Genomic DNA, 23,549 nt, shown 5'->3' on the forward strand with positions numbered 1-23,549 from the left:
CACCATAGCATGACTCACCAAGCAGCAGGGTCTTGGCATGCTTTAGAAATGCCAGCTGAATGTCATTTCAGGCCAGTAGCGTAATAGTTTTGTTACGCAAGTAATACGGTCAACACAGGCAATCTAGCACCACTGGGCACACCTCAGTCTATCTCACACTACAATCACACAAACTCTCAGCAGACAAGGAGAGTGCATGTTTGAGCTAGGGACAGATGGCCTGCCATATTTATGCAATTCAATCAATGCAGACAAGAAAAACCAAGTGTAAACTTAGGACATTCTTTTTTTCTTTTTTTAGGCAGACCTGCTACTTTCTCAACCTCACCGCTTTGACACAGGCAGAGAAGTTTAAACTCAAAAACTGTCAAATTCCCAGCACAGTTTCCGCTAAGGCACTGATTGAAAGTAAAGACGAATAGGTGGCCTGGCACTGTTGCACAGGCCTAGTGATCGCAGTAAGAGGGTGCAAATATGAAACAACTGTGTGACCTCGCAGCACACATAACTGGACACGTAGGTGAAAGAAAAGAACACAATAATAAAGTTGGCATAAGCTTGTAATACATTGAACCACCATTTTCCTGACAGATCAAGACTTGAAAGCTTGTCTCGCAGTTTTCGTTGTTTCGTTTCTTGGTGTCACGTTTAATGCACGGTGGAAAGCCAGTGTGCAGCAGGACATGCTGGCCTAGTGCCTCCCATGCATCTTGTGATTTAAGCTACCAGTCTTGCATCTTGTACCAGTCTGTATCGGCAGTGTGGTTGACCACCTTGACCATATGACGTGCTCAGCTCCAGCTTAAGTAACGACATTGTGCTTTCAAAGGGAAAGTTGGCATTGTTCTACTAACTTTCTGTTAACAAAGCACAGCTAACACCACCATTCTGTTAGGACATAACGGTGTTAAATCTTTGATATTTGAATACTTGCATCGTTCTGTGCCGAGTTTTTATGTTAAAAGCAATCTCGAGTAAACCACCCTTTCACATATCAACACTCTAAACATATCTACTATTTTATGGATGTCAACTTGGCTAGCTCTTGGAGCTCACTGTCATAGCAGCCAATATGTTTCCATGCTGATGCTGTAAGTGCCCTTCAGGATGCCTTTTTTTTTTTTCTTTTTTTAAGTAGCTCAATTGAGCTATTGCTGCCAAGTTTTTAGTAGTCTCTGTTTACGTTTGCCTTGGTCGCCATCAAAATTTATGTGAACCCTTTGCCTGTAGTGGTGTGGTGCGCTATGCTGTGCGCAGCGCTGGTTAAGTGTGAATGCAGGGTGGAAAGCCGGGCTGGTTGATATGGTTGCATAGGTAAATGACAATGCAAGAAGAAGAAACCCAGAGAGAGAAAAGCACAGGGCAAACGCTGGCTGCCAATCGAAAGCATTAAAGCCAAAATGCATTCCTACACATGCTGTGTGACAGATGTCAGTAGGTGGCATACATTTTGGTGTTTTGACCGTCAAGTTTTTACTTGACGGTCAGCACTCATCCCGTGATTTTCTCTTTGTGTGTTTAATTTTACCACACTACCTACTAAGGTTTAATGGTTTTACACATGTGTTGTGTTATCGTTCAGGTGTGTTGTTTACTAGCATGTCTTGTTGCCTTTTGTTGTCTCTGTACACAGCTAACCCTGTGGTGCTGCATCAATGCAGGTGATCAGGCGCCTTCGTGACCGTTCAGAGCCCATACTGCTGTTTGGTGAGACAGAGACGGAGGCCTTCCACCGACTGCGCCGCCTGGAGATCCTGGAGCCCGAGGTGGACCGGGGACTCCGCAATGATTTTCAGGTCGGTTCATAAAGTGCAGCCGCGTCTGGTGTACTCAGCTGTGCTCGTGCATGCAGACACATTTGATGTATCTCTTATTGTCAGTTTATTTTTTAACAGCAAAGCTGTTTAATTGAGCTAGCCGTAATGTGGCCGACCCTATCTCGAAAAATAAATGGGTATGTGCCACAGAAATTGGGTAAGTCCCACTACTCACCACTGGCCCACTAAAGGTGAAGAAGGCAATACGTTAGCCCGTCCACGGGTATGTGCCACAGAAATTCGTGTGGCCCATCAGAAAACTATCATCATCATAAACGGGTATGTGCTACAGAAACAGAAATTTGGTAAATCCCACTACTCACCACTGGCTCACTAAAAAGGAAAAAGGCAACAGTTGGCCCAACACTAGAGAATGGGAAAGGCAACGGTGGCTACGAGAAGACCCCGAACCGATGGAACGCCTATGCCAACGACGGCGTGCCCGTAGATCTATGAGGGGTGCAAACGTTTGGTTTCAGCATAAGTTTGCCTCAGGCTGGACATGCATGTCGTATCTGTGACTGCATGAGAGGTGCGAATGCTTGATTTCAGCGCAAGTTTTGTTTCTGGAGTTTGGACATCTGTGTCGTGTCTGTGACTGTGTGTGGTCTAACTCGAACCTCTCTGCAATGAGAATCAACATAGAAATTACCTAACATCACCTAGCTAAAGCCTAGAAACAACCCAGAAGCAACCAGATTAGTCTTCAGAATCGTCCAGTTTCGCTGTTTCAAGGCTTGCACGGCTTAGTGCTTAGTAAAGTTTTTGCCAATTTCTTTTTACACTGTGAATTGCAAGCTCTACTGTATTAGCATTATTGTTAGATAGTCCGTGAATTTCTCAGAGTGACTTGTGAATATGCCATTTCTTCTATATTGGCTATTTTACTTTTCTCTTTACGAAAACTTGCTTCATGCTGCGAACTTCTATGTATTTGAAATATTGTTATTTTTGTATAACAGGTATGGAGGCCTCATTCAGGTGTTGGTATACCTTTAGCTTCTGTAGCTTTCTTGGTGTGATTCAAGAAAAAATTGGCCGCGTATCTGCGTGCTCCGCAGCAAATGCCGTGTAAAGACGATAGAGGAGGCGCTGCGTGAGATATGGACACCATCTGGCAATACGTCGGGAAACATGAGCTTGTGCAGAGGGTTTCCTTCCTCCGTGGCAGAGGGCGTTCGTCGGCGCACATAGGCATTTTCAGTGCAGCTGCATTTTCAGCGCAGCTTAACAAACTAGGGTCTTTAAAATTGCGTATCTATGTATTTTCTATTAAAGGAACACACCACCTAATACTTACCTAGTGATGTTGCGCCTCAGATATGCGTCATATTTACTCTTTGATCGACGACATTCACAAGTATGAACTGCCGTACCAGTTCAAGATGGGTGGGCGGTAAGCAAGTGGTTCAACTTTGGCCGGGTCGCTGAATTGGGTGACAGACAGACAGACAGAAAGACAGACCAAAATTTCTGCATTTAAGTTCCCCAAGAAATACTGTCGTTTTTAAAATAAACCACTTGAGTCTGGTGACTTCACCAGATGTGTGTAGGTGTGTGTCTGGGGACATGAGCTCACCAGAAGTTGGCACTTCTTAGTCGTACCTTACACAGTCGGTACACATTCTTGAAAACCCTGTTGCTTTTCACTCAGATGGGCGAAAGAGGAATGAACAATGATTAAAAATAAATTAAAAGGCAACTCCTGCACTTGCTTCACTCGTCAGTAGGTATGACAGCAAGCTGTCATCGGTGGCTTTCTGGTGTGTAGGGCTCTTCGTGGAAGGTTCTAGTCTTATATCGGGACTACTGACCGTCAGAATGTTGCAGCAAAGACTGTAACAAGATCACAGCAGCTGATTTTGGTGGTGTAGTTATCCACTGCTGCCGTCACTGCCAGTGTCTGTAACTGATATCACGCACAATGAGAAAAAAATATCAAAGATCGAGCAGGATTTGAACCCAGGCCCTCTGCATGGCAGTGAAGTATTATACCACTTAGCCACGCCAGTGCTTGAAACTCCTTCACAAAAAGACCCTATACAAGCGTCACATCGGGCAAGGAATCGCGTTAACATATGTGGTATAGTGTGGTACAAGAGTAAAGTAACAACCAGGCATCGTATGATGCGAATTGCATAATGACTGGGTCATTTAATTAATGCTTGCAACCCTTTGGAAAGGGCTCAGCCATAATTCTGCATTGTCATCAGCCACAGCACCAACAAAGTGCACGCAATGCCTTACAGATTGTGCAGCGGGTACGCAATGCCTTACAGATGTGTAGCGGGTACGTCGCTTCTCTGAAGATAATGAACTCATGCCGCACACCATGTTTGGATTCTGAAAATGCCTCTCAACGCAAGACGTCCTCCTGCAAATCCAGGAAGAGGCGCTTACTGCAGTCCCAAAATACGGTGAAAACAACTTGCTCGCGCTTGATCTTAAGGCGGCCTTTGACAATGTCAGTCTCACAAGGCTGTGCTAGACGGGCTCAGCAACCTAAGTTGCTGGCAGAGAATACACAACTGCGTCAAACCTTTCCTTAGTAACATAACTGCCGCATTTGGTATAGGAGGAATCCGGACTGACACATTCAACACGCCCAAAAAGGGAACACCACAAGGCTCTGTGATATCTCCTATGCTTTATAACTTCGTTAGATCGGCTTAGCATGAAACCTCGAAAAAATTGGAAGGACTCAGACATGACATCTACGCAGACGATGTCACAATCTGAGTGACAAGGGGATTTTTAGGACAAAAACAAGACGTTCTGCAACGCACAGCAGATACGGTCCACGCATACATCCGACAATGTGGACCAGTATGCTCCCCGGAGAAATCCGAGGTTCTCAGAGTTTACAGAAGAGGATACAATCTGCAGAACTCCGTAGACATCCACACAGGCAGGAAGAAGATTCCGGAAGTATCCCAAATAAGATCCTAGGCATGTGGATACCAAGTAAATGTTGTCTAGACCACACCATCAGACAGCTCTCAAACACCACACTGCAGATCACGAGGATGATTGCAACAATTTCCAACAGAAGACGAGGTATGAAGGAGGAGGACACATGTAGGCTAGTACAGGCCCTTGTGGTCGGTAGGATAGTATACAGTTCACCCTACCAAATACCGCTCGAGGAGGAAAAGGAACGATTAGAGGCAATCCTTAGGAAAGCCTACAAATGCGCCCTCGGACTACCAGTCAACACCTCGGCGGAGAAATTCCTTAAACTGGGCATAAACAACACAATGCAAGAACACATCGAGGCGCAGCTTCTTGCGCAGAAAATGAGACCCATGCTGACTCCAACGGGCAAGTACACGCTGCAGATACCGGACATGAGGGACGCTTACAGAGAAATTAACAGCACGGAGGGCATACGGAAGGACATTCGCCAGATCATTGAGATCAGCCCGATACCAAGAAACGTGCATCCGAAAATACATAAGGCCAGAAGAAAGACAAGATCAGAAGCACACAAAAGGAATTTCACAGGGAGAACAGACGTATTGTACATTAACGTGACCACATACAGAGACCACTCCGGGGTGGTAGTGAGCGTTGTTGATCAGCAGCCTAGGGAAGTCAGCAGCACTTCGATCAAAAGCAACAACCTCTAGAGGCTGAGGAAGTAGCGATCGCACTCGCCATCACGCACCGGGTCGAAGAGTCCACTGCAGAAATAGTTACAGACTCACAAGAAGCATGCAGACAGTACAGCAGTGGACGCATATCCACTGCTGCCATCCGCATACTCGAGGCAAGAAAAACCACCTTCTCGAGCTGCTCCATTACATGGACATCAGGCCATGAAACTGTGACAGGGAACCAGCGTGCCGACGCCAGTGCCCGAGCATACACCAACTGGGGGGCACACAACGACGGGGAACCACACACAGTCACTAGACGCTGTGGAGCAATTTTAAAACACCGAAGAGCCTTGAATGAAGGAAAGATGACGACTCTTAAGGGCTCGTTTTTGTTTGTTAGACTCAGTAATAATGGAAACTAACAGTCAATAATGCCAAGGAAAGTATAGGGGGTGTTATTTGTATTAATTAGAATATAAATGTGAAGAAAGTAAAGTGGATGAAAAGATAACTTGCTGCCGGCAGGGACCGAACCTGCAACCTTCGAATAACGCGTCCGGTGCTCTACCACTGAGCTACGGCGGCGGTCATCCTCCCGTCCACTTTATGGGGCAAAAAAAAAAAGAAAAAAAGAGTGTTCCACACTCGCCGCCATGGCTGCGATTGGCGCTGACTAACACTCCTAGGTTTAAATCACATATATACCCCATAAAAGTGGACGGGAGGATGACCGCCGCCGTAGCTCAGTGGTAGAGCATCGGACGCGTTATTCGAAGGTCGCAGGTTCGGTCCCTGCCGGCGGCAAGTTACCTTTTCGTCCACTTTACTTTCTTCACATTTATATTCTAATTAATACAAATAACACCCCCTATACTTTCCTTGGCATTATTGACTGTTAGTTCCCATTATTACTGTGTCTAACAAAGAGCCTTGAGGAGGATTTACCGTATTTACTCGCGTAATGATCGCACTCGCGTAATGATCGCACCCCTAAATTTTGTCGTCTAAATTCGATTTTTCTTTTTCCCCGCATAATGATCGCACCCCGAACTTGCCGCATCGATATGTCGTGTGCCAAGTCTAGCCGATGATCATCGCGTTTATCATCTGTCGAATGTTACGTTAATAACTCTTCCAAACTCGCCAAGTGAACTGCACGCACCAAACATTCGTAATTTTTGCCCACCGTTGGCGGAAACGTGCCATTTAGGATTGCAGTAAAGGCAAATGCCGCAGTTTTCACTGAATGCCCGCCATGTGTTTTATGTCTGTGGCAGCTGAACGCGCCCATCTTTGTTTCTGTGATCTGAAAGCAGGCATCACTACGCTAATGCCGTAAATTTACTGATTTAAATGAAAGCATTCCTTATTTAGACAGAAGAGACTGTTTTGACGCGCGTGACGTACTCACAACCACCGTGACTGACGAAAAGAAGAAAAAAAAATGCGGTCGCTTCGCTCTGTGGGCCGCCATGTTTGTTTTGCTATCCCGCACTGTTACAGCGGCGGCCGCCTGTTGGTCGACCTGTTGTCATCCCGCAGCAACAAGCTGCCGACGCATTCCCATAATTCCTGAAAAAGCCGTGTCGCCGCCAGCCGCCATCCCAGTCGCTCGTCACGGCGTCACTCGACACCACGTTTTTTTGGCTGTGCTTTGTGATCGTCTGTTGAAGCACCGTTTCACCATGGGGCGGTATGCGAGCTTTACTGCCGCGTTCAAGCTGAAGGCGCTTGATTACGCGCTAGAGTACGGAAACCGCGCTGCCGGCAGACATTTCGGCGTCGACGAAATCCGGATCTGATATTGGAAAAAACAGCACGAGAAGCTCATGGCTACGAACAGCACGCGCCGGGCTTTCCGCGGACCCAAAACGGGCAAGTTCCCTGACATCGAAAAGGCAGTCCTCGAATACGTGAGGGACATGCGCAAAGACGGTTGTGCCGTGTCGTTAGACATGGTACGGACGCAGGCGCGCACAGTTTCCCGGAGGCTGGGAATAGCCACAAAGGACTTCCGCGCCAGTTCCGGCTGGACGACACGCTTCATGCGGCGGAATGGACTGTCGCTGAGGCGGCGGACGTCGTTGTGCCAGCGACTTCCATCCGCGTACGAAGACAAAGTGATCGATTTTCACAGGCTCGTCACGAGGATACGCCAGAAGAACGGTTTCCTGCTGTCACAGATAGGCAACGCCGACCAAACGCCGTTGACGTTTGACATGCCTCGAAGGACTACTGTGAACGAGAAAGGTGCTCGAAGTGTGCTCGTGAAAACGTGTGGTGCCGAGAAGCAGCGGTGCACTGTGATGCTCGCAGTGACAGCAGACGGGCGGAAGCTGCCGCCGTACGTGATTCTGAAGCGGAAAACAATTCCGAAGGGAAACTTTCCCCGTGGCATCCACATCCACATTCTGAAGCGGAAAACAATTCCGAAGGGAAACTTTCCCCGTGGCATCCACATCCACGCTCAAGCAAAAGGGTGGATGACGGCAGACCTCATGGTCGATTGGATCAAGACGGTTTGGGGGCGAAGAGCAGGAGCGCTTCTGCTTCCTTCACTTCTTGTGCTGGACAGCTTTCGGGGCGATCTCGTTGACAGTGTCCGTACCGAGCTGAAGGAGCGGCGCACGGAAATCGCAGTGATCCCTGGGGGTCTAACTTCGCTGCTACAGCCTCTGGACGTGTCACTGAACAAACCGTTCAAGGACAACGTCCGGAGGCTGTACGCAGAGTGGATGGCGGCGGGCGACCACGGTTTCACGCCAAGTGGCAAAATCAGGAGACCCTCCGTGGAAGTCCTCTGCTCATGGATTCTCGAAGCGTGGAGTACCATTTCCGACGAGGTGGTCGTCAAGAGCTTTAAGAAGACTGGCATTTCCAACGCGCTCGACGGGACAGAAGATGACCATCTGTGGGACATTGAAGACACTGCCGATTCCGACAGGGAATCGTGCGGCGACGACACTGACACCAGTGACGCTTCAGACTCAGAATGAACGTTAGGGGGTCAGAGAGTTCAAAAATAAAAGGGCAGTGTTCCATGCATGTAGCTCCTGCGTAATGCGTGCATTTTATTACAAAGGTAAGCCTTACTCTACTTTTACTTTTGGTTATGTTCATGATAGCTATCGTAAGAATTCAGATTAGCGACTTCTTTGCGTTTTCGGTGCTCAGAATATTGTTTCACGGAAAATTTACCCCGCGTAATGATCGCACCCCGAAGTTGGCGTCAATTTTTTTGAAAAAAAAAGTGCGATCATTATGCAAGTATATACGGTACCCCCCTTCCACAAAGACCTCAGTAGAAAGCATTCGGTTGCCTGGAGAGAGCTGCAGACTAATACGTATCCAAATCTGAGTCTACTTAACAAATTCTATCCGGCAACATATGACAACACATGCCCGCTGTGTGGGGAACACCCAACGCTTTATCACGTCACATGGGCCTGCCAACACTCAAAGGTGGTGCCAATAAACAACACACCAACACTGGAGCAGTGGGAGGCTGCGCTGTCCTGCTCGAAGCCTGAAGAACAGCTCAAGCTGATCGACAGAGCTCGCAAGATGGCAAAAGTCACAGGTGGTCCTGGACTGAGGGCTCCACTTTCACCGGCATAATTCCTTTTCTAGAATTAGGTCTTTCAATCATTCATTCTCTGCAGAATAAGGAATAATGGCACAGTGAGTACTTCACTACATTGCGGAAATTACGATGATTTATGGCGTAGTGGGTACCTTAAAACTGTACTTGTAGTAGTTGCCTCAAGAGAGTTTACAAGAGGCTCTAGAAAGGCCACTCCTCCAGCTTTCGCTGTGACTGTGCTGCGTGTTCTGCACAGGCCTGGCATCTTATTGCGATAGTTGACCATAATTTCATCACAATTTGAGTATATTGTAGGAGTTTAATTGGCACACCGTCGTTCTCCATCCACATTCCTTCATCATCGGTTCTGGAGACTCATCTCGACTGCGACCTGTGCCTTGGGTATGGTCTTTTCGCCGTGTCTTCGGGGCCTAATGAAGGTCACATTAACTGTTGTGTCACAATATACACTGCTGTCTCCTCACTGCTCTCGCATTTTCTAAAACCCATGCAGGAGGCGATGGAGAAGGTGGACCAGATCTACCTGGACGAGATCCTCAAGTCGCAGGGAAAGACCGAGGACGGAAAGTCGGTGCACGATGTCAAGGTCGAGAACGACGGCACCACCTTGGAGGACATACAGGTGGGCAACGGGCCTCAGAGTTCAACACGAATCTCACGCGGATGTTGTGGAGTCAGAAGCACATCTCTTAATATGTGTTCTTTCTGTGTTGGCAGCTCAAAAAAACAAGAAGCGTTCATGCATATACCACATTTTCACAGGTATCCACACTACTAACAAAGCAAAGGATATTTACATCCACTCAGTTTGAAGAACAAAGTTACAAAAAGAAAAATTGGCCGCGTATCTGCGTGCTACGCTGAAAATTCCGCCGAAAGACGATAGACGAGCGCTGTGTGAAAAATCAGCGCCATCTGGCATACGTCGGGAAACATGAGCTTGCACAGAGGGTTTCCTTCTTCCGTGGCAGAGGGTGTTCGTCACCGTCTTGCATATTCAACGCAGCCGCATTTTCAGCGCAGCTTAAGAAACTAGGGTCTTTAGAATAACGTATCTATGTATTTTCTGGTAAAGGAACACACTACCTAATACTTACATAGTGATGTTGCGCCTCAGTTATGCGTAATGTTTGCTTTTTGATCGACAATGTACACAAGTATGAACCTACAAACCAGTTCAAGATGGCTGGCCCTTGGGCAAGTGGTTCAACTTTTGCCGGGTGGCTGAAACGGGTGACAGACAGACAGACAGACCAAAATTTCTGCGTTTGTTTTCCAAGAAAGGCTATTAAAAAACAATGCAGATTTCTCAGAAGGAAAGCTTCATAGCTGAAGACAATTTGTCGTGGTACAGGATGCTGAACCAGGATGACATTAAGGCAAAGGCTAGCTTGCACTGCATGTGAAATGGCTTAAAGTGCATGGTTCCTTGTGTTCTTCCGGAAAACAAATTTCAGAAAAAGTTCTGTTAGGACCACCACCTCTCGTCATCAGCGCAATACTATTCTGAAAGCGCTGAAGAGGTTTTTGTGCAAGACAGAACTCGACAAGAGACTGTAAATACTTTCTGGACATTCAAGGTATTGCTTCATCGCCACCTTCCCTCTCCCCTCCCCTTTCCTAATGCTGTGTAGCAGGCCAGAAAATTGCTTCAGGCCGACCTCTCAGCTTTTCTGCCACAATAAACCTTCCTCTCTCTGGAAGACAATGTAGCACCACCTCTGTACTTGTAGTGAATACATGTTTGTATAAGTACTCTTTTTTTCTGTTTCTTGCAGAACATAGCACAGGAACTCGGTGAGCGCAGAAACAAGGGGAAAGATGCTGAAATGATTCTTACTGCACTCAAGGTGAGATTATTGGTTTCAGCATTTTCTTCAGCCCTGCATCATCTGTTTATCCCTGAAGTCCATCAATTTCCTTATGAGTCAGTCAGACTAAAGCTATACATTTTGATACCATGGATATGACAGATATTTCTTGCCTTCCTCTAACATTTCTAGCAGGGGTGTGTGAATAGTGAATTTTCATCTCGAATCGAATTCGTATCTAATAATGCCAAATAGTGGCCAAAAATAGTGAATATCGAATCAAATATAGAATACAAAAGATATTATTAATAATTAAAAAAAAGAACGAAGAAATCAAATCTGCTCATGTCCTCGAGCACATAACGCCGTGTGTTACTGCTACCGAAAGGTTGCAAACTGTCGTGCGGAAGCACAAATTGTTCCACATGACCTGGCTTCAGGCTCTCTTGCCGTGATGTTACGTTGTTTCCTGCAGTTGAAAACATGCGCTCACTGGGCACCTCAGTAGCAGGGATGGGAAGGTATCGCAAAGCAATTTTGGCGATTCCTGAATAAAATGCAGCTCCATGTTCTTTCCAGTATTTAAAAAGATCATCCTTTCTTAGCACTAGGGGCTCATTGAAGTATTTTTGAACCTCTTGAGTAAAGGTCTGAGCTCAGTGTGCTGGTTATTTTTTTACGCTAGCAGTTCAAGAGTTTCCCTGGCCTTCTTTGCTGGAGCCATGACGTGTGGAAATGATATAACCTTTAAAATACACATGCGCTCGCTTTTGGACCAGGATATCGACAAAAGTTTTAACGGAAAGCCCACTGTAACGACGTTAGTGTCAGTTTTAGCCACCCCACCCTAACCAAGTTGCACCATTGCCCTTTGTCGCGGTTTAGATATTCGCCCTGTCGAATTATTCGAAATTTCAAATGCTAGCTATTAGAAAGTCCAATCGAATTATTCAATTAGGTAATATTCAATTCGAATTCGAAACTCGAATATTCGCACACCCCCAATTTCTAGTCTTGAAGGGACACTAAAGAGAAACAATGAATCAGTTTAGATCGATAAATTGTGCTCTGAGAACTCTAATGTCGTTAGTTTCGCCATCACATGTTCATTAATAGAGGAGAAAATTTCGTTTTCAAAGTTTCATTTTTAAATTTCATGCCGAAATCTCCCCTAGTGACGTCACGAATTTCAAAGTGTATTTATCGTATTTTGGTGCCATTGGCTCTACAGAATTACCCCAAACTTGGTATGTTAAGTCTATGGCCCCCTCAGGAGACAATGCACTTCATTTCTACCGATTAGGAACTACGCAGTCCCTAGTAGGCACCGTCAAAACATGTGACGTCACGGCGAATGGTGCGGAAACTTCAAGGTGGCGTCGCCACCTACATTTTGTTTTTGCGTGTTTTCTCGCTTACTAAGCATCTTCTCGCAGCAAGCGTGGTGTTTTTGGTATCATGAAAGAGTACTTTACTAATATGAGAAAAATCCTTTTGCTCTTTAGTGTCCCTTTAACCTTGGGCCCTTGTCAGCAAGTCGCCACATTTGAAAGTTTTTAAAGTTTCTGCACTGTCTAATTAACTCGTCGTGCCTCAGTTGTACTGACATGTTCAAGCACAGTTTTTCCCTCCACAAAGGAACATTGGAATTCTTTACCTGGAGATGTTCCTGCATTGCCATTTGTTGACTTCTTGTCTGCAATCGGTGTATGATCCCCACTTCTGTAATAGCCCCAGCAGGGCTATTGCAGGAGTGGGGGATCATATGTTATACATAATTAAATTATGAATATAGTTAAATAATAATGTCCTGCCTCACATTTTAGTACTCTTGTGGTATTTATTTGACACGTAGTAAATTTTCATAATGTGTAACAGAAGCTGGTTTGACGAAATTTGCAGTGTATACAGACCCCTGATCGATTGATATTATTGTGACTTATGCTGCTCAGTGCTAAAGTGTTTGCTTATGGGAAGACTTTGCTGTTGTGCCATTTATTTGTTAGATCACTTGATGACCATAAACAGCTGGGAAGTGAAGCTTGTTTTATAAAGTTTGAAACCAGGATTGTGTGCGCAAAGCGAATCGCAAATTTTATCTGATCATAGGGAAATAAAGCAGAGGTGTTTATCACAAGCTGAGCTGGTGATCGTGCCAACGGAAAAGATCGAACATGTTGTGCAGTACCATATCTTGTCAGCGCATTAATGACAGAGAAGCAAGGCCCTGTGTTTCCAAGTCACGCACTACATATCGCAGTGGAGATGTTGCGTGGGTGCCATTTCATTCAAATTGTAGGTAGTGTGCCTGTGGCTTAGTAAAACTTGTTGTTGGGCTAGTTGGTACATGCTTACTGTCCACCACGGTGGAGCAGCTGCTCGGCTGCTGACCCAAATGTCGCGGGTTCGTTCCCGGCCGCAATGGTCGCATTTCGATGGAGGCGAAATGCTAGAAGCTCGTATACTGTGTGATGTCAGTGCACGTTAACCCTTTCGCGACCGAAAGAAAAGAAAACATGCCAGAATTACCTAAAAACTTTTCTCGTTCAATTGGTAGAGCGTTTTTTTTTTTTCTGAATAAAGCTGTACCATTCTTTCAATTCAAACGCTTCTTTATTTCACTAATTGCGTAGAAAATGATAACTCGAAGGTGGCTTTGCCACATGGCAATACAATGAAAAGTGGCAATAAAATGAAAGCTGAGACACAAATGTCCCAACATGGACAAGTGTGGCCATCTAGCATCAAGAAACAAGTACAGTCTTCATTGGTTCCATGTGGGACCACTTTTTGTTGTTGACAAGTATAGTCATCACCGGTCATTTTGTTAGAAAATCTCATGACTATACTCGTCAGCGGTCGTGAAAGGGTTAAAGAACACCAGATGGTCGAAATTTCCGGAGCCCTCCAATACAGCGTCTCTCATAATCATATTGTGGTTTTTGGATGAAAAACCTCAGATATTATTATGATTATTGGTACATTGTTACTGAAATACGAGAAAGACATGTACCATCAAGGAAAGATTGAAGACAGGCCAGAAAAGGCTGTCACTTGCAACTAACTTTATTCTCAGAAAAGCAGCAGCATACATAGTCGTATTAGCCATGTGCAAAGCACATTGCCTTACATTCTCGTCTAAATACACTAGATAAAGGGAATGACAAGAACCCTTTGATCTAGAAAAGATTGAAAGAAACTCAACACTTCTGCGTGGTGGCTAGTTTCAATAAACTCCCGAGACCTTGATAAGTGGAAGAGTCCCTAAATGCATTGGTTTCCTTTTTTTTAGGGATGGGCAAATAGTGAACTTAAAGGGGCCCTGCAACACTTTTTCAGCACGGTCAGAAAACACTGCCGATCAGTAGTCGAGGCTACCGAGAACACACGAGCCAAATATTATTGCACAGCACACAGCCTGGAATTTACAATTCTCAAAGTAAGCTAGAAATTGCTCCCTCTTCTCTCTACAAATGATGCCATATAGTAGCACTCAAATCACTGCGCCATATACCCAAAGTCCATGGCCGTTGACTGATTTGAGCATCGTGAGCTGCATAGTTACTCTGGCTGCCGCAAAATGCTGCCACGTGCCCACGCACACGCTTACAATTACTCTGAAAGTAAGCCGCGCATTTTAAGAAAAAATGACAAGAAACTGCTCAAGGTCGTGACGCACGCTGACGAAGGGACACGTCTTGTTGCCCCTTGCATCCCCCGCCCTGCATATTGTTCAGCACGCTCGCTGGTACGAAAGGAGAGAGAAACCGCTTAGCATGCGACAAATCCCTGTAGCTGCACTCATACGTGACGGATTCTAAAAATTTTTGCGGCAGTCCATTTGTGAGACAGTAAACTCATTTAATGAAGTCATTGGACAATTACTTGGAAAAGTGTTGCAGGGCCCCTTTAAGGTGCGAAGCAAATAGTAATTTGGTCAAATAATTTAAAATCAAATGGCTCAAATTCTATATATATATATATTATGATATATTATGAAGAAAAATGAGCATTTAATCATGACCCAACCAACTTGCACAATATTTTAAAGAATTAGAACCAGGTTTGTGTGAATGTCACTTTATTGGTTTGTTGTGAAGAGAAGCAAGTTTGAATAGCAGCGAGATTTGAACTGTAGTGGGGCGCAGGTTATAAGCGGTAAAATACGTTATGCTCAAAATTTGCTATTTAGCACATATGGGCCCATATAACACACTTGTAAAAACATTAAGAAAATTATGATGGGGCTGCAAGTAATGTGCACATTTAGTAATGTGCAGTCTTTGCGCCTGCACAGGTCATTTTACGGCACAACGGCCTCATGCTGCAGCAAAACCACATTTTCAAGTGGGATATATGTGAACTATGTCTATTCGTTCGTTTTTAAAAGTTTTAATCCTCGAAAATTTCAAATCCGTGTCGAAGCAAATTTGAACACTAATATTTGTTCGAATATCCGAAGGACTCAAATGTTCGCCCATGCCTAGTTAAGTTTTCCCCTTTGTTGGCAGTTCATCCTGCAGATGTGGGGTGAAGCGCTCAACGCCCGGCCAGAGCCCGAGAAGACGTCGATGCGGGGCAAGCTGGGCTCGGCCACGTACGGCCAGACGCAGTCGTACCTGCGGCCGCTGTTCAAGCGCCTCCGCAAGGGCACCATCCCCGAGGACATCCTTGAGCACCTGGTGCGCATCGTCAAGAACATGCTGCTCAAGGAGTACGTCAAGGTGAGCACTGCCGTGATGATCTTCAAGGTCCAAATTTAGTTGCGGTGTTCCAGTTGTGCACATGTATTCAACAAACCCATAGCCATGAGAATTTTTCAAAATGGTGCTGTACTAGTGGAATTATGCACCTTTGAAGCGGCCTTCACTTGCTTTGCTCTTTCCTTTGCTACACTCTGTTCACCCATGCTTGCCTCTCCTCCTGGCCAAGTGCCCTTCCTCGCTGTGCGAGGAGGAAGAGCAGCTGGCGCACACACCTGCAAGCAGACAAACATGTTCTTTTTGTGGGTGACATGACCAGATCCAAAGTACTGTTGCTGCCTTGGCTCCTGCAGCACCCCCTGTTCAAAGATTTTTCATCTCTTCAAGCCTCCATCTTGCCCTGAGCTTCTGCCTTGCTTGGGTTTCTCTCAAGAGAAGCATTTCAGAATGCATTACTACTGAGAAACAAGAGAGAATTCACAGCTATCTCACAAGCCTTGAAAAGATGAACCAACAAGCAGTTGCGAAACTAAGGCCTTAAAGAAACCAAGAGGATTTAGAAAAGAATAAGTGCAGTGAACGATTTTTAATGACTTCATTCATCGTGCCTTTGTCTCAAGCTAAAAAGGTTATCAAACTTTTTCTGTCTTCACACTGCCATTAAAACCTTTGAGCACAAATGAGATTTGTCTTGCACATTCTGAATGGTAAGTGCCTCTTTTGTAAAATGGCAGCTGGTGTTGAGCAGTTATTGTTAAATGACGTTTCCTTTCTGTTCGTTGACTTGCAGGCCAATGATGCGTACCTGCAGATGGCCATCGGTAACGCCCCGTGGCCCATTGGTGTCACCATGGTGGGCATTCACGCCCGAACAGGCCGTGAAAAGATCTTCTCGCAGAACATTGCCCGTATCCTTCACTTCGGTGCCACGTAGTGTGCAGTGCAGTGCAAAATGCACTACAGCAAAAATATGTAAATTCCCCATTGCCTAGCATACACTGTTAGCACAAACCAGCCATTCTTCTGAGCTCTGGGCTTTGCCTTGTGCAGTTCCAAGGTACCTACTCCGGGATACTCGCTTCAGAAATGCTTTAATTTGCGATGTTCATACACTGCATTCAGCTGCCTTTTTCCTTCCCTGCAGCTGTTGGCGACCATAGGCATTGGTAAGGGGGTGCAAAAGGGGCAAGCGTCCCTTTTGCACCCCCTGCCTACACCTGTGGGCCTATGGTCACAAACAGTGCACTGGCAAATCACCATGTTCCAGCTGAACCACACAAGGATGTCATCGTGTCACAAACCCTGTCTAACTGGTGTGGAAGGTAACTATTTCGGCAACCTTGGACACCCATCCAAGCTCTTTCGTGGTCAATGATAAAATTATTTGAATCGAAGGTTACAGGGGGAGGTGCAAGGTTGCACTTTCCCCTCCCTCCATCCCACTTGTGGGTTTGGGGAGAAGGGCATAACATGGCATCCTCAGCTATAATTGGGGCGTACCTTAACAGCCCTTATCACAGCTCATGATTCCATTTCTTCCAGCTACATGTCATTCTAGATATGTAGTACGTACATTGCTCGGATGAAACATGCGTAAACACACCTTAAAATTTCGACCACGAGAATGACGGACTTGTTTTATGTGCCTCCCTCAATGCACAGCTAGTCTCCTTTCCAAACCCTCTTTCCCCCAACACCGGGCATCTGGACAAACCCCACTGGATTTATGCATACTGCCATTTAAAACTCATAGTGTGCTCATTGGGCAATACAATTATTGTCCATTGCATAGCTTAGCCTGGTTTTCATCAATATTGGACACAAAGCCAGGCTTATCAACATAATCACTCCAAGTCAGTTCTCGGGACTTAACAGCGCATCACCAGCATGAAAACCATTTTATAGCAAGGCTGCTAGCCCCTAGTTGGTCGGTATTTTTTTTAATGTGCACACGCACACAAATGCGGACCAATCCCAACGACAGTGCAAAAGGCGGGAAGCGCACAGTGTGCTGCTTATCCAAGAGGCATCACATGCAGCCATCAGGTGATATCTTCACATGATGATGACATCATCCTGTTACGTTTGACGTGATAATGTCATTGTAATATCACCTGAGACAATATCACGCGATGTCATCAGGTGATGTCATCACATGACGACATCATCCCAGCATGTAACGTTTGACGTGGTGTTGTCATTGCGCAACTTTTTACGTGTCACATGAGCATGTTATATCACGATGTCAAATGTGACACATGGTTTTTCATACCGTAGGATGTGTGGTGTCTGAATAGAACTGCTCTCAAAATACACTGACACAGTCACGCCTATGAGCAAACGAATATGTGTACGTTTATTAACCGCTTTTACATCATGGCAAGCTCGCCAATTGAATCTAATCAATACAGTGGAACTCCAATTATACAACTTTCAGAGGACCACGCATAATCATCCTATAATCCAGCCATTGTATAATCGAAAAACTAAGAATACAGTGAAACCTCGTTAATACGTACCTGCCGGGAACGCGGCATAACTACGCACTAAACAGTAGTACGCATTAACCACCAAGTACAAATTTGCCTCTCCTGGCGTACGCCATCGCCGCCAGCAAAGAAAAAAAGAGTGCCGCAGCAAATATTGCCTAAACTACCCACTGCAAAGCCTTTTCTTTCTTTTTGCCAAAGTGGAGAAAAGATCCTGGCACTCTCGCACGACTGACCGATAGCGCGCGGTGGCCGCCACGCGGCCCACGCCAAAGAGCATTTCGAAACTATTACAGGGTCCGGGATACTCAGTGCCCGACATAGCGACAGAACAGTGTCTGCATTCCGCGATATATGTGTATGCGTCTGTGCCGCGATCTACTACTAAACGAAAACGGACACGCGGAACGGCTGCGTGGAGCCAATCGTCTCCTGGGTAGTTGCGTGCAGCACGTCGCCTACTTGGCTCACGCCGTCAATGCCGGGCCGCTTGCCGTACCGCACGCGCGCATTAGTCGCGGGAGTGTTCTTCGTGCCCGCTTCACTCCAGACCTTGCACAGATGCGGCGAGTAGCTTGTTCAGATTACGCGGCGATGTCGTGCTTCCTCCGCGACGCTGTAGCGGTCCTGGCAGCGGACGGAGGTTTGTTGGGTGGTCGCCTAATAAAAGCGTGCAGTATGGTTACAACAGTGCTATGCTTGCTGTACCGTACGCGTGCGTTTAGCGTGATAGCGTCAATGCAGCGAGATTTCACGGCGTCCGCGCCCCGCAGCGCTCAACTCCGTAACAGCGATCTGCTTTCGTTTCTACAAAGCGGTGCGCGCTTGAACACGGCCCCGCACAAGGTGGCAGCGATCGGCGGCCCAGCACGTTCAGGTTGTGGCCAAATAAAACCGTGCAGTATGCTTAAAGTAGCGCTACGCTGCACGCGAGCCCGAGCAGATAGCTGAAGATACTTATTGTGATAAGGTTGTCGGCGCTAAGTCATGCTGGCGCGTTTGTCGGTGGCCGCCGCTTCGCCTTCGTTCTTTCCCGATGCTTACCTGCAAAGGCGTCGCCGCAATCGCGCGGAAGTCGGAATCGGTGATCGACCGATCTCCGCATGTCTCGAAAAGACGGGAAACCTTTGGCGCCACACTGTGGCGTCGAGAATTTCACTGGTGCAGCAAAATTTTATGGCAGAAAAAGTTATCGCGGTACGCGTAGGTACGCACTAACCGGTAGGCATAGGGCGAACCACTACGGCTTAAGCGGTCAGCGAATGCATTGGGCTCTATGGGACTCGGCCGGGGATTCGTCGCAACTACGTTTTAACCGTTAGTACGTTTAAAGCGGGTACGTATTAACGAGGTTTGACTGTATAGGCAGTGATGGCCACTGTTGCCCCACAAAAGTGGGTACATACTGCCTAAGAAAGTCTGCGGCACGAACCAGCGCTGTTCCAAGGAAGGTAGATTAAATTATTTGAAAAAATGACAACCAAACATTTTATTCGAGGTGTGAATGAATCTTGATTCCCACCTTTTAAAAGAAAAATCTGTGATTTTTTTCCTGTGAGCTTGCCCAGCCACTACGCATCACCTTCCTTTCGAAAGCTGCGACATTACGCGACAGCACACCGCTGAATGTTGTCGACGTAACACAACATGTCCACTTAAGTCAGAATGGACGCACTGGCCTCTGCAACGTCATCCATCTATTCCTCGTTGGAAGCTTCCTCGTAGAGCTCGAAATTATCTGCCATGTTATCTGCTCACAACGGTGACTCCAGAACCACCCAGCCAGAAAAAAAAAAAATAGCAAAATGACCGCACAGGAAGTGCACAGTGCTGTGAGCAGTGCAATGCAACAAAAACGAATGCGCTTCGGCTGGCTCTGGCTAGCTATGGCAGCCCGCGAGTCGAAAAATTGAAGAGGCCCTGTAGTGGCAGCGCGGAGGAACACGGTTCCTCGGTTTCCCAACTTTTTTCATCCGGCCACACAGGGGCTCCGGAACCGGGGGGGCAGTGGGGGCCGTCGCCCCCACAGGTTCAAAACCAGTGGTGGCATGCCCCCACACTAAAGGATGTTCACCCCCCCCCCCCTCGCCTTCTTCTCCCCTGGTACCACCCGTGAGGCTAGAGGCACTAGAGGCTCATTTGACTAGTTACTCCCTTCATTCAACAAACGAAACACAATTTTCTGGAAGTCTGTGACTTTCCTGACACTATTTGTCCGTGCTTTGTCTGCGTAAACAGCACTGCCTGCTTTCGCCTGGTTCAAGGTATCTTCCGTTCTGAAGTGTTTCTCCAGTAGGTAAAGGCTGAAGCTCTATTAGTCCTTGCAGGCGCATGTCTCAGTGCCACGAATTTAGGATGCCCCTCGTTCTCTGCATTTTTCCTTGCTCCTGTTCAAGCCGATGAAAAGCAATCAGATAAAAATTGTCGGTGTAAGCCTAATCCCACATAAGCAAGATTTTAACCATGAACCTACCCAGGGGCGTAGCCAGAAACTTTTTATGAGGGTTCTGACCTGCCTTTATTAATGTTCTTGCTTGTGTTTGTATTGGTGCACGTATGTATAAACATACAAAATGTAATAAATTCAGGGCGGTGCGGGATTTCGCGGCAGGCCCGGGCCGGGCTCGGGTCTGAAGCTCCGGGCTTAGGGCCGGGCCCGGGTTTGAGGTGGCGGGCTCGGGTCGGTCCGGGCTTAGACTTTGCTCAGTGCTTAAAGGGGCACTAAATGGAAACAATGAATCAGTTTAGACTGATAAAGTATACTCTGAGAACTCGAATGTCGTTAATTTCACCATCATAAGTTTATTCAGGAGAAAATCAAGGTCAAAGTTCTATTTTTTAATGTTGCCCCAACGTCATTGATTGCAAACTTAATTTTTGTCGTATTTTAAGGACAACAGCTCAATGATATTTCCTGAAACTTGGCTTGTTAAGTCTATGACTTCCTCAGATGTCAGTGTACTGCATTTTTTACCGATTAGGAACTACGTAGGCCCCAGTAGACGCCGTCAGAATCTCTGACGTCACGGTGTTTGCTGCGCGAAATTCCAGGTGGCTTCGCTACTCGCATTTCCCTTTTGCGCATTTTCACGCTTACGAAGAGTCTTGTCGCGGCGAGCGTGGTTATTTTGGAATTGTAAAAGAGTAACTTACTGATAATAGAAAAAGCGTTTTTCTCTTTAGTGTCCTTTCAAGCTTCTTCCACATACGTAGTGCCTACATACATGTTCCAAATTATGTCCCGAAAAAACGTTTTATATATGTGGTGCAGGGTATTTGGGGAAGTTTATGAAGTACAAGTACTGAACTTCTGTTCTGTTCTAACTGTTTTGCTGTGGAGAGGTTGAGGTCCATATTGCCTCGGCTACTCCATATCACAAAGTTATGCAGCGAAAAAAAAAGAATAATACTGAACGGTACCTAAACATGACCAATCCGCACACTGAAACCACTTCAAATATCATACCAATACACAGTTTGCTTGCAGCAGTTCACACTGTCATAAACTGTTCACCCGCACACCTTCCTTTTCTACTATCAGTGTATGCACTAACATTTTTCATATAAATCAATCCCTGGCTGTCTATCGTTTGCTTCTTGCACATGGGGCTACTTGAATTAGCTGAAACGGGTGAGCTAAAATTAGATAGATCAGGCGCTTATAACATCTCGCTAGTCTGTGCTTCATTTGCATTTTTGTGATTTTATATCCCAAATGGTATTTTTTAATCGCAGTAATAAACGTAATATAATAAATTTATGCCTTTAACTTATCATCACAAGCGTGATCACAGAGTTCCAAAGCGGGGAAACGTTCTTGAAAGTTCCAGCCCTCCACTAAAGCGAAAGTACTGCGCGGAATCTCGTTACAATAGAATCCCTATAAAGACACATTCTTTTTCCATCGCTGCGCCACAGCTCCCAGTGGTCATGTGACGCAATATGGACATGCACAGCCTGCTTTGTGTGCCCACATTGGTAATGTCTTAGCTTTCGTCTTGCTCCGCTATATCAAGGGTCTCAAAGTCACCTCCGTTGGGCCGCATTGACGAAAATTTACTCCCACGACGGCCAGGACAACGTGCCGAAGGTAGGCACGCGGGGGCATAGGTTGTAGAAAACGTCAGCTAAGGTTGTCATTTGAGGAAGGACCTTTCCCACAGCTCATGTATGGGTATTTCTGAAGGGGATTTGGCGGCAGGATTCCTACAACATATCGATAGCTATCTTCAAAATGACTAAAACCTGGACGCCGATTCTGACATAGAGAGTTGTTTCACGGTTATGTATCAACGCATGGTGACCGCAGGGGGTGCCTCATGAAAAAAAAAATGTTTTAGACCTGTCATGCCTGTGTAGCTCAAGAAGGTGCGTATAAATAAAATTTAAAACAAAAAATCGCAGCATATCCACGGAGTGAATGATGATGAGTGGGCGAAGCTGCGGAGGTTCATCGGTAAACCGTGAATCTTCCTTGAATTCTGCCCAGTACATCATCACCGACGTGAGATCGGGCGCGTTTATACTAAAGGTTCAATGAGAGTTATGACGACTTGCAGCTCACTTTAATTTTACATGTACGCTGTGAATTTTCATTGTTTAGAAAACCATTGCTTTAGAAAACATCTGGCGTCTTTCGTTAAGCAGCTGGCATCTTTTCGTTTTGCTTTAGAAACATCTGGCGTCTTTTCGTTTTGCTTTTAGAAAACATCTGGCCTCTTTCGTTGGTTTATTTCATCAATCAACGGCGTTTTGAACAAAATTTTTATTGTTTAATCACGCACAGGAGAAATCTCACCAGGCACTACCTTGGAGGTAAACAATGGCTGCTAATGGGAATGAGAGACAGAAGTCGGCTTTTAGCTAACACTTACACTTCTACTTCTACTAACGTTTCCTACTGGAACATGCCAATGGCTGCTAATGGGGAATGAGAGACAGAAGAATTCGGCTTTTAGTTAACGCGCACGCTGCGAATTTTTTATTGTTCAACAACGCACAGGAGAAATCTCCCACCGGCACCACCTTGGAGGTCAAGATCTGGTACTAGCGTTACGACTGGTTACGCACTACGAGGGACGAACGGGTGCCGCTTTAAGGAGCTTCGCCCCTAATAGACGAAGACAGTCATGTGGGGGCCGCGGGCCACTAGCGAGAGGTGCGCAGGCCGCGTGTTTGAGACCCCTGCAATATATAGTGCGAGAGCTACATGATGCTGCCGCAACAGCTCTGGAATATGCAGGAACAGCATAGGTGACGTGACGAAGTATCTGGCTTGAAAAAAAAAACGATTACGAATTCCGTGCCGGATGATGTCCCCTTAGCTCGAACCTAATGAATTCAATGAGTAATTGTCGAGAAGCTTATTCACGCCTTATCAAACTGGAACGAAATCACTTCGTCCACCTCCTGCCAGTCCTACCCGCGTGTTCCAATGGCCACCTTCTATCGGTACAGCATCCTTAGGAAGGCATACATCATTGTAATATAGAAAAAAAAAAAGAGCACGGTGCAAACCATGCATAA

General features: G+C 46.1%; 1 protein-coding gene across 1 annotated transcript in view; it reads left to right on the plus strand.

Annotated features, from left to right (window-relative positions):
* LOC119372275 (pre-mRNA-splicing factor 18) overlaps positions 1-23,549 on the plus strand; it is a 36,997-nt gene that overhangs the window by 8,839 nt on the left and 4,609 nt on the right. Inside the window, exons 4-8 of the mRNA XM_037642751.2 lie at positions 1,662-1,796; positions 9,514-9,642; positions 10,799-10,870; positions 15,343-15,555; positions 16,325-16,442. Coding sequence (XP_037498679.1) covers positions 1,662-1,796; positions 9,514-9,642; positions 10,799-10,870; positions 15,343-15,555; positions 16,325-16,442 — 667 coding nt within the window. The remainder of the gene's footprint in view (positions 1-1,661; positions 1,797-9,513; positions 9,643-10,798; positions 10,871-15,342; positions 15,556-16,324; positions 16,443-23,549) is intronic.

This window comes from Rhipicephalus sanguineus, chromosome 10 (assembly GCF_013339695.2).
Source record: "Rhipicephalus sanguineus isolate Rsan-2018 chromosome 10, BIME_Rsan_1.4, whole genome shotgun sequence".
Taxonomy (NCBI): domain Eukaryota; kingdom Metazoa; phylum Arthropoda; class Arachnida; order Ixodida; family Ixodidae; genus Rhipicephalus; species Rhipicephalus sanguineus.